Source organism: Aythya marila, assembly GCF_965140915.1.
Source record: "Aythya marila genome assembly, chromosome: 13".
NCBI lineage: Eukaryota > Metazoa > Chordata > Aves > Anseriformes > Anatidae > Aythya > Aythya marila.
In genome coordinates this window covers 2,354,047-2,369,272 of record NC_139054.1, presented here as the reverse complement: position 1 = coordinate 2,369,272, position 15,226 = coordinate 2,354,047, and the positions used below count along the sequence as shown (strand labels likewise).

The following is a 15,226-nucleotide window of genomic DNA, read 5'->3' as shown; positions in this document are numbered from 1 at the left end:
GCTCTTGAATGTAAAAACTGTATTTAAAACAAAACCCTCATAAAAAAAAAAAGTTGTTCTTATAACAGCCATTATTAGAAACAGAAGCACATACTAAACAATTCTATGCACTGAAAGACCTAGTAGTTAGAATATTAATCAATGGAGATAAGTGTATTCATGCTGCATCATTCTATTTAAGCGTTTCTTAATGTCAAGTTACCACCTATCTCTAAAACTCTGGAAAGGAAAGAGCAGAAAAACCTGTTGGAGTTGCTGTTCCAGAGGGAAGGTGTACTTTCATCACAAATGGTGGTGTTCCATAGCTTTCGTCTTGCCACCCTTACAGAATTCATTAGTATAGCCTCTTATATATTTGAGAGTTAGGTCTTAAACCTCAAAAATCTCTTAGCGTAAGACGTGGCAGACCAGGCAGTCCTGCTACTGTCGTTCTTCAAGAAAGTAAAGCAAAACCCATGTGGTATAAGAGCACTCTACATGTATTTGATGAATACTTAAGGTGTTGGCTATAGGAAAGAATGTATACTCTATCTGGCTACTTAAGGGAATGTGGTAGTGTATATACCTTTGATCTGATTAAGGGAATTCTGTCCTTTTTAAAAAAGATGCATATGCTTAGGAAAGAATACCTAAAGGTGTCTGAAACTAGTGTGAAGTTTCCAAATACTTTGTGGTAGTTGTTTATTTTTAGCAGTAATTTTAAAGGTGGCGTTTTTCTTACTAGGTCTTCCTCGTACGGAAAATAATTGGTCCTGATGCTGGGCAACTTTATGCAATGAAAGTATTGAAAAAAGCTTCTTTAAAAGGTATGTGTATCTTTTTATTTAAACTTCAGAAAATAGATTTTCAGTGCACCTCTCTTAAATGTTGTTGTCCAAATATTTCTTTTGAGAATAAATTTCATCTTAAAACTTTCTCAGTGATTTCAAATCTGGCCAGATAGCTTTAATTATGTAGTAAAATTTACTTTTTCAGAGTTTAAAATTGCATTATTTGTTTCTGTTTATTTTTATTCTACCAGAGCAGATTAATTTAATAAACAATTTTCATTTTGCCTTTTAAGTTAGAACTTTACTGTGGCTAAAACTCAAGTCAGTCATTCTTGTTATAGGTGTGACAGAAAGCTAACTTAGTTCTGGCTTTCAGAAGATGCCTTAATGAAGGCAATTGACTTTGTACAAATGGGGAGCGTTGAGGAGGGAAAAAGTGATCTTAACAGTCAGAACGTTTATATTCAGTGAAATAGTTAATTCTAGTTAAAGAAAAAAGTTGAGGCAAGAAACAAAATACAGTTTTGCTGTCTGAAAATGTGTTTTGTGGAAGACTTACAAAATATTGTAACCTCTTCTAATTTTTACTGCTAAAAAGGTAAAAGTACTGCCTTGGACACTAAAAATTTCCCATATTCTAATTTGTTCCTTTTATATTATAATATATTTTGATACTAGTATTCTTTTTTTTTTCACCAGTTCGGGATAGAGTTCGTACAAAAATGGAGAGAGATATATTAGTAGAAGTAAATCATCCATTTATCGTCAAACTGCACTATGGTTGGTACTTTTTTGTTGGTACAGCTTTTCTTTGCTTGAAACATTGCTGTTCTTGGTAGTGAAGTGGTGTGCTTTAAAACGCAGTTTTCTTTTTAAGTATGATAAAATATGATGGCATATAGTTAACTGGTAAGAAGGACAAGAAAACAAGACCTGCTCAATATTGCTCATGTCCCAATATATGAAACATGGGATGTTTCATACGTGAAATCATATGGTCTGGCTACATGAAAGCATGTGGTCTGGCTGGAAGAATTGTTCTGCCATGATGATGCTCAATGACCTTCAGAAAGAACCTTAAGTAAAAGAAATCTACCAGCATTTCTAAAGTAGCCTCTGCAGAATTGCCTGAGGAGTTTAAATGTGCATACCTCTTTCTTTTATAATTGTATTTTAGACTTGGTGTTAGGCTTCCTTGCTACTCCTTTTCATACTGATTCTCTTCATGTGGATGTAGTAGCTTGATGTGTCAGTTGTTGCCTATGGAATTTTGCCTTTAGCATGCAAACGCACATGGTGTGTAATTGCAAATCTGATATTTCTCATGCATATATACAATTTTATTCAGATTAAATTCAGATGAGGGTTTCCTTCTGATGATGGACTGTTAAGCTGTAACACGTTAAGCTGGTCACACTTTTTAAATAGCCCTTCAGCTCAATCAGTCCCCAGGCAACTGCAGCCCACCCCTGGCCAACTTCCCCCAGTTTTGTTGTTCAGCATTAGGACATGAGGTATGGGGTATCCCTTTGGCCAGTGTGGGTCAGCTGCCCTGGCTCTGTCCCCTCCCAGTTGCTTGTGCTGGCAGGCAGTATGAGAGGCTGAGAAGTCCTTGATTCAGCATTAACACTGCTCTGCAACAATTAAAACATGGGTGTGTTATCAGCGTTTTTCTCATCCTAAATCGAAAACACAGCACCATGCCAGCTACTAGAAAGAAAATTAAGTATCCCAGCTGAAACCAGGACAACATATTTCTTTTTTAGATTGGGTTCTTTTGAAAGTAAAGATTTCCTGGAAAATTCATAGAAGTTCTGCAGGGTCTTTTAATTTTCATTGAGTGAAAATGAAACACAGTCGCTAATGTACTTGGAGTTTCTCTGTTTGGCAAAGGAGAAATAAAAGAACAGTATTTTAATGATCTTTTATGACTAAGATTGTCTTCTGTGAAGAAGCAAGCAAGTAATCATTCATTAAAATTAGTAACTCATGTACATTTCGTATTGGCTGCTGAACTATGTCAGTTCTAAAACATAAATATTGCATTTCTCTAACATCTCCCTGTTGTAAAAGCATTTAGATCTGTTTTGTAGATCATCTTTGTCATGCACAACTATTGATTTTTTTTTAAAGCCTTTCAGACTGAAGGGAAGCTATATTTAATATTGGATTTTCTCAGGGGAGGAGATGTATTCACACGATTATCCAAAGAGGTAAGTACCTAAAATTTTATCTCAACTCAGTATTTGGCAGATTTTCTTTGACAGTATAGGATTCTTTTTTTATAGCTATTTCCACTGTGATTCTTTAAGTTTTTAAGAACTTAGTTGGGTTTTCCTTGCATATTGTAGAATAATGAACTGTAACCTTAAGTGTGTACTGGTTAGTAGCCTAAGCTTTTTTCTGTTATCTACAAAGGCCAGTCCTTTTGTCTAAAAATGTTTTGTTGCTTGGAAACCCAACTGAAGTAAATTAAAATTCATCAAAACTAAAGCAGACGTATAGTTCTTATGCTCACAGTTAGCTTAGGTGCTCTTGGAAACCTGTATCTGTAAGAGGTTTTTGCTGCATTGCAAACTTGGATAATGCTATAATATAAATCTTAATGTTTAATCTCACAAACTGTGAATGAGCATTTTTAAGACACTCCTCTGCCATCTAATTTTAGTGTGTAACTGGAACTATAATTTTTCATTTCTGTTTTCTTGGGAGAGAATTTCAGAGGAGGGAATATGATGCAGCCTGGCCTTGTTTTTTCTTAAATTTAATATAATAAATATTTGATGGCAAATATCATGACCATCCTTAAGATTTTATTTTCTTTTTGCAAAGCTTCCATAAAGCTCTAAATTTTTAACGGCAGATTTCCCGACAACTTCACAGTTAGAGAGCTTTCCAGTGCTTTCACAAATGTGAATGTTTATTGCTAATGCTTAGGAAAAGATAGCCCAGTTTTCTGATTTAAGAAAGTATCTAGCTGATTTGTTCAATCTAGTTTTACTTCAGGAGCAGGTAAAAGCGAAGAAAGAATTGAAAAGGTTTTTTCTCTCATTTTTAAGAAAGCTTACCTTGGTAGAACAGTGATCATCTCTAAGAATTGAGATCAAAAATTAATTAAACTTGAGTTGTAAAACCAGGGGCTAAAAACTGTTAAAAGAATGGGCAGGCTTGTAAAGGGCTATTGGAACACACTAGGTAGGAATGAGGTCACTCTGCTCTCACATGGGCTGTCTGATTATAGGGGAAATTCTGGTATAACTGAACCATTCTTTTTTGCACCAACACAGCTGAGATTACTGACTATGCAAAATCCTTAAATTAAGGGATGCAAGTCTATGTGTAATAATAATAGCTAGCTGAAAGAAGTATGTACTTTCCTTGAGAATAAAGAATTAACAATTGTGAGATTATTCTAAAGTTTCCACATGTGTGTTGTGGTTATTTTTGGAACTTCATTTACCTTCTATGATGGCATTTAAACATTTACCATATCTATATATAGGAAAAAAATGGGCCTTTTAAATTCCTAATAGGAGGAAAAGATGCTTTCAAAAGTTCCTGGTAATACAAAGACAGTGGATAACCTGAGTGTAAATTACCCATTGTACTTCATACTTTGCATACATGAGGATTATTTAAGTTAGTAGGGTTTAGTATGAGGTTATTAAAACACTCTTGCTAGTGTTTAAGTTCTGATGCGGGTATGAGAGTTTCGGCTATGGAAATGAAATGAGTACTCATTGAAGTCTTCTGTGGTACAATTGAATGAAATTCACTTGCACTGTGTTTAATTTGACACACAGTAGTTTGTAAGTGAAATTGTTACTGCAAGGCTGTAGATTACCATTTAGCATTTCTGTATTTTGAGATGTGCATTTCGGCAATCCCAAGGAATACTGATGTTTTTCCCTTGTGAATGGAGGTGGAAGATTGTATCAGCTTCGCCCTTACAAAATTAAGGGGAAACTTCCATGTGCTGTTTCTATTGTGTAATAGCTTTACTGTGCATTGCCTATTGATAACTGACACGGTGAAATTTGGCAATATTTCTGTTACTGGTACAACAAATTACATATTTTGTGTGCAATACCAAGTATTGATCAGTGTATTACTAAATCAGGAAGCCCCAATATGGTAGTATAAAATTTTAAAATGTGTTTACTGTGCAGTTGAGAGGGCGCTTCTTATTCCTGGTATTTTCAACAAATAGGGAAGAGTTGAGTTTTGGAATTAAATTTTTGAGGCTTTACATTTGAAGATTACTAGTTTATCCAGTAATTTGTAGAACACGGCAAGAGCCAAAGTAGATAGTCTTTATAGGAAAATTAGAAGCAACCTGTTGAGTATTTAGGATGGGAAAGCATCTGTATAAAATGCTGGGTAGGCAAGGTTGCTTGGTTCTTCAGTGTCTTGCTAGGGATTTTAGGCTTTTTAAAATTTCTTTTCCTAAGAAGAACAGAGTAGGTTCCTGGTTTAACTCACTGCTAATTTTCTCATCACGGTTATTTTTACAAAGTATTTTATTTAGCATACTTCTGCTATTCTTTCTAAATATTGCTAATGTGAGGTCAGAGATGCACAATGAGTGACACAAATAGCTGTTGATATGTCAAATTTTGTGATGCAGTGGACAGCAGTTTACGTTGGATTGCAACTGAAAATGCTGGTGGTCAGTAACACCAAACACAACAATTAAATTCATTATCTTAAAAGTTAGTGCCTTCTGGTAACTGCAGATGTTCTTAAGTGTTGCAGATTGTTTTTTTTACTTGATGTTTACTATCATGATGATTAGCATGTATTATTGTATCATTTCTGTTAGGTAAATTCATGAATTACCAGTTCATGGGGTACTTCTAAAACTTATTTTGAAATTAAGGCAGACAGGAGTATTTTTTTAGTTTGCAGTTTTAAAAACTGAAGACAAGATCAGAAGGTAAATCTATACAGTTCTTATTAGGTTATGTTTACAGAGGAAGATGTGAAATTCTACCTCGCAGAACTGGCCCTTGCTTTGGATCACCTTCACAGCTTGGGAATTGTATACAGGGACCTGAAGCCAGAAAAGTAAAGTAAAATGTATTTTACCACTATTACGTGTATTTTGCTTGTTGCTTTGCATTTTCTACTGTAGTGATGTAAAAATATTTTTAATTTTTTACATTGTTTGTTTACATAATCTTATAAAAATGCATTTGTGACTAAAATGCAATAATACTGGTTTGTTAATTTAATGATGGAAGTCGGAGATCAAAATTAACTACTATATTTTAAATGTTATATGCAAACATTCCTGTTTATGTGTATCGGTGAATGTGAATTTTAATTTTCAGCATTTTGCTTGATGAAGCAGGACATATCAAGTTAACAGGTAGGTAATATTTATTAGTACAGCACTTTCTGTGTATATCTCTGTATAAGCTTATAGATACAAACCTAAGACACATATAGTGATAGTTGTAGCGTGAGGCCAGTACTTAGCTGCTTAGAGAATTTCTTTCTGATTCATATAAAAACTGAGCAATATCACTTCCATTTATAATAATTCTTTATGTACCACTAAGTACTTCTGTTGAAGCATTTTTAGATTGTAGGAGACTGTATCAGATGATTTCTTTTACCATATCCTGATGCATTTTCCACAGAGGTTATTTTTCGCTTTGGCTGATCTTTGTATTGATCAGGTTCCAGTATTAGCAGTAATATCACTGTAAAATGCGGATCCTAATTACTGTGGTTAAAATAGAAGAAATATAGATGATAATACAAAAACAGCCATTGAATATGATTTACTTTAAATGAACTTCAGTTCCAATGGTAGTGTTTTAATAACTAAAGTTTAGAAAATTTCTAAGCTATGTCAAGATTTACTGTGAAATGCCTTTTAGCTGAAGATCAAGAAGTTGTTAGTCTCAGCCAGCAAGTTTAAGCCTGCATCTTTTTTTATAAGGGGAATATAAAAGGAACAGAGGTTCTCTTGGTATAGAAAGCTCTTAGTGCAAAATAAGACCTCTTCTAAATTATTATTGTATTTCAGGATTATCACTCTTAAAGGCAGATGAAATTGCAGGGAAATGGTTTATAGGGAACAACTGAAATATGTCTTCTAAGAAATTACATTTAAGGTGAAACTTATCTATAGATCCAAATAGGTAACGAATTTATATTGCTATTAGATTCTGAGTGGGGAAAAAAAATTGTTTAAACTCTTTGAGAGTTGAATGATGTTGGAAATTGTTTATAAAGTGCACTGCTTTAAAAACTTCTGAACAGTACACTTAAATCCAATTCAGTCTTTCGCTTCCTTCTGAAAGTGGGAAGACTGAGGGTATTGTTGATTAGCAGTCATTTCCCCTCTCATAAAAGGGAATGTTGAAAGTCTTATCAAGGACTTGTTTCAGCAAGGCCATTGAATAGACAAGGAAGGAAAAAAGTATTCTGGCATTTAAAGACTTCTTTACTGAACTTGTGATTCACATTGCAGAACTATATTGTCTTATATAACAACATTATTTTTAGTCTGACTTTAATCCATCATTCAGTAATAGCAGAGCATGCAGACTACGATCTTTGAAACTCATTTAATTGCATGCAGTCTTTTGTATGGATAAAGCAGGTAGCAAGCAGAAAAAGATCTTTTGCTTATCTTAAGGCTCTGAATATGTAACACTTCAAACATTGAAGTATTAATATTTTGAGTAGTATTATTGATGGCTAATCTGTAGCTTATAGAATGGCTTTGGTGGCATATAGTAAGTTAAATGTTTGATGCCTCTCTAGATATCTGCAGCTTCTTGTTTCATGAAGCATTAGGATAACAACATAATGTTCCTGAACAGAAGCAAACAAAAGCTGTCAACGCTTTCATTTTGAAATGCCATATACAGTGTTGTTTTTTCCTGAAGTTCTTTACTGGCTATATTCTTGTAATGCTGTTGTTGTAGACTTTGGACTCAGCAAAGAATCAGTAGATCAAGAGAAGAAGGCCTATTCTTTCTGTGGTACTGTAGAATACATGGCACCTGAAGTAGTAAACAGGCGAGGGCACAACCAGAGTGCTGACTGGTGGTCCTTTGGTGTTCTTATGGTACTGTATGCTTCGCTGCTTACCTCGCTTAAAGGTCACGATATGCTGCATATGTCTAAAGTGAATGTGAAATAATGTGTCTAGAATAGGCTTGTCCAGATTTAATTAACAATGCTTGGGTGAGGGGGGCGGGGGGTAGAATTTGATGACCAAAGTGCTACTGAAATAACAAGTAGTTTGAATAAAATTTTACTTTTTACCTGCTTAGGTAAGGAGTACTTACTAGGAACCTGAAAAATCATGCACCTGGTCAGTTTAGTTGTTTTGAATAGTCATTGTCATAGTGTGAAACTTCAGTTTGTATAGTTATTTTCCAAAAAATAATTGACAAAAAAAAAAAAAAAAGACTTGTTTTAATGGAAAATCAATTGCTTTTGTAAGAGTAAGTTTGAATACTGCTGGAGTGGAGTAGAGTAATGAGTCAGTAATGCTAGCACTTATGCTTTTGCTGTAATGCATTAGAGAATCAAACAAATATACATACTGGCATTAAAAGTAAAATACAGTTTTAGAACTTATTCTTATTGCTCCTTTCATAGTACAGCAAAGCCTAAAATTAAGGCATGGAGGGGATTTTATTACTCCAAAGTAGCTCATGGCTGTGAAATGTTCCTAATCATCATCACAACTGCCACTGTTATAATGTGAACTAACACTTAAAAACAAAATTTTAGATTTGTGAACTTTTTGATAATATCTCTTAAAAGTCAAGTCAGTTTGCCTAATGTAGCAATAGGAAACAGTACAGTACTTAACACTTCGAGCAACTGGGGGAAAAGTGTTGATTTAGATTAACATTTGTTCTTTTCAGTTTGAAATGCTTACTGGTACACTACCGTTTCAAGGTAAAGATCGCAATGAAACTATGAATATGATACTGAAGTAAGTATTTTTTCTTACTCTTTAGAATATCAGAAAACGTAATTTAAATGTGTTTAACAGCTTGTTTCAAATCCTTGTGCTTGAGAGCATTAAAACTAGAAGAGAAACAAAAAAGCCACCCCATTGCACTGCCTCTGTGCACATGTACAATAAATACAGTTTAGATCCCAGACTATGGAAATTCTGTTAAGTATCTGCAGGAATTGAAATCATAGGGATAAACTTGCATCTTCATTGCAGGTGTATAATAAAGATAACAACATTACAGTGAATTGGAACAGCATTACTTGCCATTCATGTTGTTATATACTCTTGCTACTGTTAGAGCATACCTTATTTTGTAAGCAGTAGTTAATCAGGTGTTGCTTTATGAACATATATATGGAGACTGCAGTTACGTGCTCACATTTTCATATTACATTACCTCAGTTGCAGCACAAGCTGTCCAACAGGACAAACTGGGTGAACTGGTGACTTCTGAAGCAAGTTGTTAGGCAAACATGCTCTCATCTTTATTTGTGCTTAGTTAACAAAGACTTTCCTTTGGACCACATGCAGAGCCTTGGGCCTTTTGAGGGGGTGATATTCGAGGAAGGGATGAGAGAGAAAGCTTTCTTAACAAATGGCAGTTTGAATTTATAGAGATACTAACTGTTAAACGTTAGCAATCACTTTAGGGGATAATAGCAAGTTGGAAATAATTCTGCATTTGGTGAGTCTCTTTGGGCCTTGCTTCTGGTAGACGTTTTGGTGGTAACTTACTTGTGACATGAAGATATTTTTGAAATACTTGTGTGTTCTTGAGATAATTGCTTTACTATGTTTTAGCATGAAGTTTGTTTTGGGGTCATGAAGGGAGTGAGGCTTTTGTGCGGTGTGGGTTTTTTATTTGCTTTTGAAAACCACTCACGTAGAATGTGGAACTTTAAAGCTAATGAGTTAAATGTATACACCAGACAAGACTTTAGAATAGGTCCTTAATACACCAAATTATGCGGTGATGCTTATGTACACTTTTTTTAGTAAGCTAAATTTCTTAGCTTACTAAAATTTCTTCTAAATTTCTTCTTTCTCTTACTCATTTTCTGTTTTCATTTAGGGCAAAACTTGGAATGCCTCAGTTTCTCAGCCCTGAAGCTCAAAGTCTTCTGAGAATGTTATTTAAAAGGAACCCATCAAATAGATTAGGTGGGTTCACTTCTTTGGATCATTGAAATAAAAGTAGGTGGGCTGAATTTCTTATTTAAAGAAAGCAGTTGCTGGAGACTCTTCAAGCTCCAGTGTTGATGGTTGGTAAGACTTGACTTTTGATACCGTTTCATGTTAGCGTGGGTCGTGACTTTCTGGGTTATGCTAATGGATGGTTACTTTCTTGAACCAGTTACTATTAGCATCAAGAACAAAGCTTTGACAGTGTCAGAGTAAAGGAGTATTGACACTGTATTTATGGTCTTCTTTTATTCTTGTATGTCTCATCAGGTAGGCAAATGTACTCAATCAAATATTTTATATGCCTCATATAACCATGCATATACAAATTAAGGAAAAAAAAGCAACACACAGTATTGCAGTTTTGTTCAAAGACTTTGCCCTCAAAATGTTTTAAAATTCAGTGTTTTCTTTGTTCAGGAGCTGGTTCAGATGGAGTTGAAGAAATCAAGAGACATCCTTTTTTTTCTACTGTTGACTGGAATGTAAGTAGGAAAGGATCTGAATAAAACTCCTTATTTTTGCCTACCTTGTAGCATATAGGTATTTGCCTCTGAATAGGGTGCAATAAACACTACACTACTGCTGACTTAGATTCTGGCCTCTACTGCAACCTTACTTGGCATCTGGAACTGTATTTATGGTGTAAAGAGTAATCAATTATAAATTGGACACTTAATTGTTTAATAATTAGAGTTGCAGCATTCTAAAGCTTAAATTGTCAGTTACATCATCTGTAGTTGGAGAGCATGCTGGCACTCCCGATGTGCAAGAATCATTCTCTCGAGTAGGTGTCCATCCCGTACAAGCATGTCTCATAACTTCTATGCAGGTCACAAAGCCTCGCTGTGACTACAGTTCTCTTTGACTTAACTGTAGTTAGCTGTAGCGCATTCCTCTCTTATCAGTCATATTCCATGAACAGCTGAAGTGTTGACTCTCATGCTTTGAGGTGATCAGAAGTCTGTACAAGTCCATGGCTGCTTTCTTAATTTTTAACAAGCATGTTGATGTGGGGCCTTTTGAGATGTGTTGCCCAGAAACATTTGCAAAAATGAGGCGCTCTATATCAAATATATCTACCCTGCAAACATGCCTTTGCTGTAATGCCTAGAGAAGGATAGACGCAAGGAATGATGTTGCTATGCTGATGTGACTACACGCAATGCTAGTTACTGCTGTTCTTAACTGGTTCTTTATTTATTTTTAAATTATTTATAAAAAATTATTTTTTATTATTTATTTTTATTTAGCTATGGTGGTACTAATGAACGCTTCAGTATTTTATTTCATTTTCTTTGGGGATGAAATCAGGTCTCTCTTGCTTGTGTGTTCTTGGTTTGGGGTTTTGTGTGTTTTTTGTTTTTTATAACATGTACGAGGTCTGACAGGACAAGAAAAATGCCAAAAAAAAAAAAAAAAATTCTCAGCTTCCTGAAATTTGTGTGGGACTTTGACATAATTTGACGTGAAATTTTCCATAAAATGAGACTCGTCATTGTAAATGTGACTTATATTGCTGTTTTGATAACAGTTGGCAAAGTGTTTTTCTAAAGCATATCGAGTAAAGGAGAAGAAAATGAGAAGCCTTTGTTCTACTTTTCCTTCCCTCCTTCTGACTTAGTTTAGTAGGTCAGGAAAAACCTGGAGTAGTTTGGGGAACTGGCAGTTCCTTGCCAAGAGGGAAACCTTTGCTTGTGAGAGTTATTTTTATTCTGGGTCCCAGACATAGGCAAAGACTATATTGCATACCTTCCCTTTGGAGTGGGTATTTCTGGGTTGTAACCACTGTCCAAAATAGCAGTGAACCAGATCTGAGGTGACTGATAGAAGATGCACGGTAGCTGTTCTCTGAATAAGCCCAAGATGAACTGGTGATAAATGGCAGTCTGCTACCCTAGTTTAAAAAGGACAAATCTGGTAGGTGAGGAGATTTCAAAAGAGCAAGAGCTGTGTGTTTGACTTGCTTGGTACCATTTCACTTAGCGTTTGAAATAAATATAACTCTGTTTTTGCATATGTAATTGAGTCTCTCTAATTGCTGTATACTATGCAGTTTTTCAGAAAACTGTTTTTAATACAATGACATTTGAGTTGCTTACCCTCTAGCTTGGCAAAATTACATGATGGAAGCTTCATTCACTCTTAATTAAATGAACTTTGTTCTTCTACTTCAGAAACTGTTCAGAAGAGAAATTCAACCCCCATTTAAACCTGCTTCTGGAAAACCAGAAGATACCTTTTGTTTTGATCCAGAATTCACAGCAAAAACACCAAAAGGTAATTGTGCATCTTTCACTTATTAGCTGGTGAGGCTTATGGCACTATAGGGGTAAAATGTTTTTTTTAATTTGGTATTTGTGGACTGAAATAGAAGACTGGAACTGGTCAGATTTGAATTTTATATGTAGTGAAAGATAAAATATGTAAACCCAATACCTTCTTAATAAAGTAACTGTAGCATTTATTATTAATGTACAACCAACCTTGTTCTTTTCTTTTAATTATGGTTTCCCTAGATGTAATGACAAGGAAGGTAGAGGGCAAGTCCTGTTCTGCTATAAGGAGAATACCTGTTAATTTTGTCTTAAATCTATCCAGGCTTCCCTTTTCTTTTATTGTCAATACCTAATGGAGTTTGTTTGAATGTGAGTCTCAAATATTTGGGTTCTCTTATGTGTATCAAGTAACTCCTGAGAAGTTCAGGGCAACACACTCACTGCACTGAGGACCTATACTATTAAATTATTTTCAAAGACATCTCAACTAGTTTCAAGAAGCCTTTAAAATTAACTTTTAACATGTCTCTTAGAAATTTTCCTAGTGCAATAATCTAAGTAACTGAACTTTGGAAGAAAGTAAGTGCTGTTTTTCATTGATTAGTGTATTCACTTCAGATTTTCTTATGTGATTTTTTTTCTCTACTATTGCATCCAACTTTTAAAACCACTTGTCATATTTGTTTGGAGAGTGTCTGTGGTTTTGATAGACTATACAGAATTATCAAGCTGTGCTTATTTTGAAATTTCAAACAGTGAATTCAAAAGTGCACATAATAGAATCTGAGGTAAATTTGGCTTAATGTTTTTTGGTTTTCTGATTTATTTTTTTTTTTAACTAATTGAATATTTTTGTATTGCTTCATTTCTGCCTTATCTGCATATATACTGCTGAGGTAGCAAAATGTATGGGCACTCTTAGGCAGTCCTTGAACATAAGGTTATGATATTTATTTTGCATAAATAGTGTTGTGCTTCAGTAAATTTCTTTCTAAAAACATGTATTTGTACACTAATTTCTGCAGTTTTAGGTGAAACATAGAAGTACTACTTATGTTGTGTGACGCTGAAATACTGTAAGACAGATCACTGGATAGAAGTCTTAATTCAATGTCTAGTGCTACTTTTGTCTCTTCCCTCAAAATGTTTCTTCTAACATACCTGTACTGAATGTTCAAAAAATAGCTCTGCTAAGCTTTAGTCATGCTAATGAAATGTGTGTTCAACTAGATTCTCCAGGAGTCCCACCTAGTGCCAATGCACATCAGCTCTTCAAAGGATTTAGTTTTGTTGCAACTACTACTGTAGAAGATCATAAAATATCACCACTCACCAATATACTGCCAATAGTACAGGTAAAAGTTATTTATTCGGTAAACCATTTTTCAAACTCCAAAGATTAACCAGTATGTAGTGTTTGCAGTTTGTTCTTTTTTTTTTTTGTGGAGGCTATTATAAAATACACGTTATTTAAATCAATCCACGGGGTATTTAACTCCAGAGCTGGGGGCGCAGGGAAGCAGGATGCTGCCTTTCTGGAGAGAGGATTCAAAAGAGATCACGGGCAAGCAGGAAAAAATCTTTTGCTGCTGGAAATAGTGCATAGGTTCTCGTTGTTTTAGATGACAGCTTGTATGTGTTTGTTTTTTAAAGCAACTTCATGGAAACAGTGTGCAGTTTACTGATGTATATGAACTGAAGGAAGATATTGGTGTTGGTTCCTACTCTGTCTGCAAGCGGTGTATACACATAGCTACAAATATGGAGTTTGCTGTAAAGGTACTTTTAATAAATTTACTTTTGACTTATTGCATAGCAGATGTTTAAAGGCTTGAATTCTACGGTTACTGTAGCTGTTGATATGCAGTGAGAAATGAAAACAGTGTTTTCTTCTTTCACTGAAATTGCATATTGGCTTCTGTAGTTCGTGTTTCTGTGGGTAAACTTGTGGCATTGAAGAACTAATTTTCAAAACTACAGTTTTGAAGCCTTAAAATACTGTATGATGATGAACACACCTGAAGTAAAATAAATATGAGAGCCCAGTAGGTTGGGACTGGCCTGCAGGGAAGTGGTGCTTCAGGCTGTTGAGTGAATTCCATTGTCCACTGGAGCAGGTTAGGCTGCGTTAATGATAGATTTAACCCGTAGCAAGGATAGAACAAGAACTGAGTAAACAGGGATGTGAAGCTGGAAGATGAATTAGTCACAATTAATAAGAAGTAATGAACTCTTGACATTTTTGAAACTGTTGCAAAATTTGTTTTCATGTTACTGTATTTTGCAGATCATTGATAAAAGTAAGAGGGATCCCTCAGAAGAAATTGAGATTCTCATGCGTTATGGACAGCATCCAAATATTATTACTTTAAAGGATGTATGTACCTCTCTCTGCTACCTCTTATTACACACGAGTCAATACATATTTATATATAAATATAGACGTGGGGAGTTTATTGGGGTTTACATTTCCTTTGCATGTCAAAATATATCGACAGCAGTATATATAGTAAAGTATAGAGTATTAAGTGTCCTGGTACTAATATTTTATAAAGATTGCTTAATGAACTTGAAGTGAGAAATGATGTACATGTTAAATTAGAAGAAATACGACTTTTTCAAATAATCAGTTAATGTGTTGGTGATCTGAATCTGAAAAAGCAGTTGCATGTGTCATGTACATGCAAAGTATCAGCAGCTTAAAATCCTCTGGAGGGGAAGAGGAATAAGGGAGTGATAGAGCTAGTCTCCTCTTATAAACAGAAGTTCCTAGACTGAAGAAATGTCATTCTGAGTCATGATTTAATAATCTATTATCTCAACATCTCACAGAATGACACAAGCTTTCTTTAGGCTTCATGCTTTAAGGCTCTCGAATTGCAGAATTAAATTTGACAGCCCCTGCTGTTTGCACTTTATGTTCATATACGTGAATGGGTGAACAATCTAGTCTGTAATTTTCAGATTTTTCAGGTTCTATAATTATGGATGATCTGGAT

At 34.8% G+C, this 15,226-nt stretch overlaps 1 protein-coding gene across 2 annotated transcripts in view; it reads left to right on the top strand.

Moving 5' to 3' along the window:
• Positions 1-15,226, top strand: part of RPS6KA6 (ribosomal protein S6 kinase A6) — a 41,959-nt gene that overhangs the window by 14,846 nt on the left and 11,887 nt on the right. Inside the window, exons 4-16 of one of the 2 annotated variants that reach the window (XM_082770527.1) lie at positions 725-806; positions 1,470-1,550; positions 2,904-2,983; positions 5,731-5,837; positions 6,104-6,141; positions 7,715-7,857; positions 8,669-8,739; positions 9,839-9,927; positions 10,369-10,433; positions 12,126-12,228; positions 13,458-13,582; positions 13,881-14,006; positions 14,515-14,604. In XM_082770527.1, coding sequence (XP_082626653.1) covers positions 725-806; positions 1,470-1,550; positions 2,904-2,983; positions 5,731-5,837; positions 6,104-6,141; positions 7,715-7,857; positions 8,669-8,739; positions 9,839-9,927; positions 10,369-10,433; positions 12,126-12,228; positions 13,458-13,582; positions 13,881-14,006; positions 14,515-14,604 — 1,200 coding nt within the window. Of the gene's footprint in view, positions 1-724; positions 807-1,469; positions 1,551-2,903; positions 2,984-5,671; positions 5,707-5,730; positions 5,838-6,103; positions 6,142-7,714; positions 7,858-8,668; positions 8,740-9,838; positions 9,928-10,368; positions 10,434-12,125; positions 12,229-13,457; positions 13,583-13,880; positions 14,007-14,514; positions 14,605-15,226 lie in introns of both variants that reach the window. The other variant, XM_082770526.1, reaches the window with a different exon arrangement.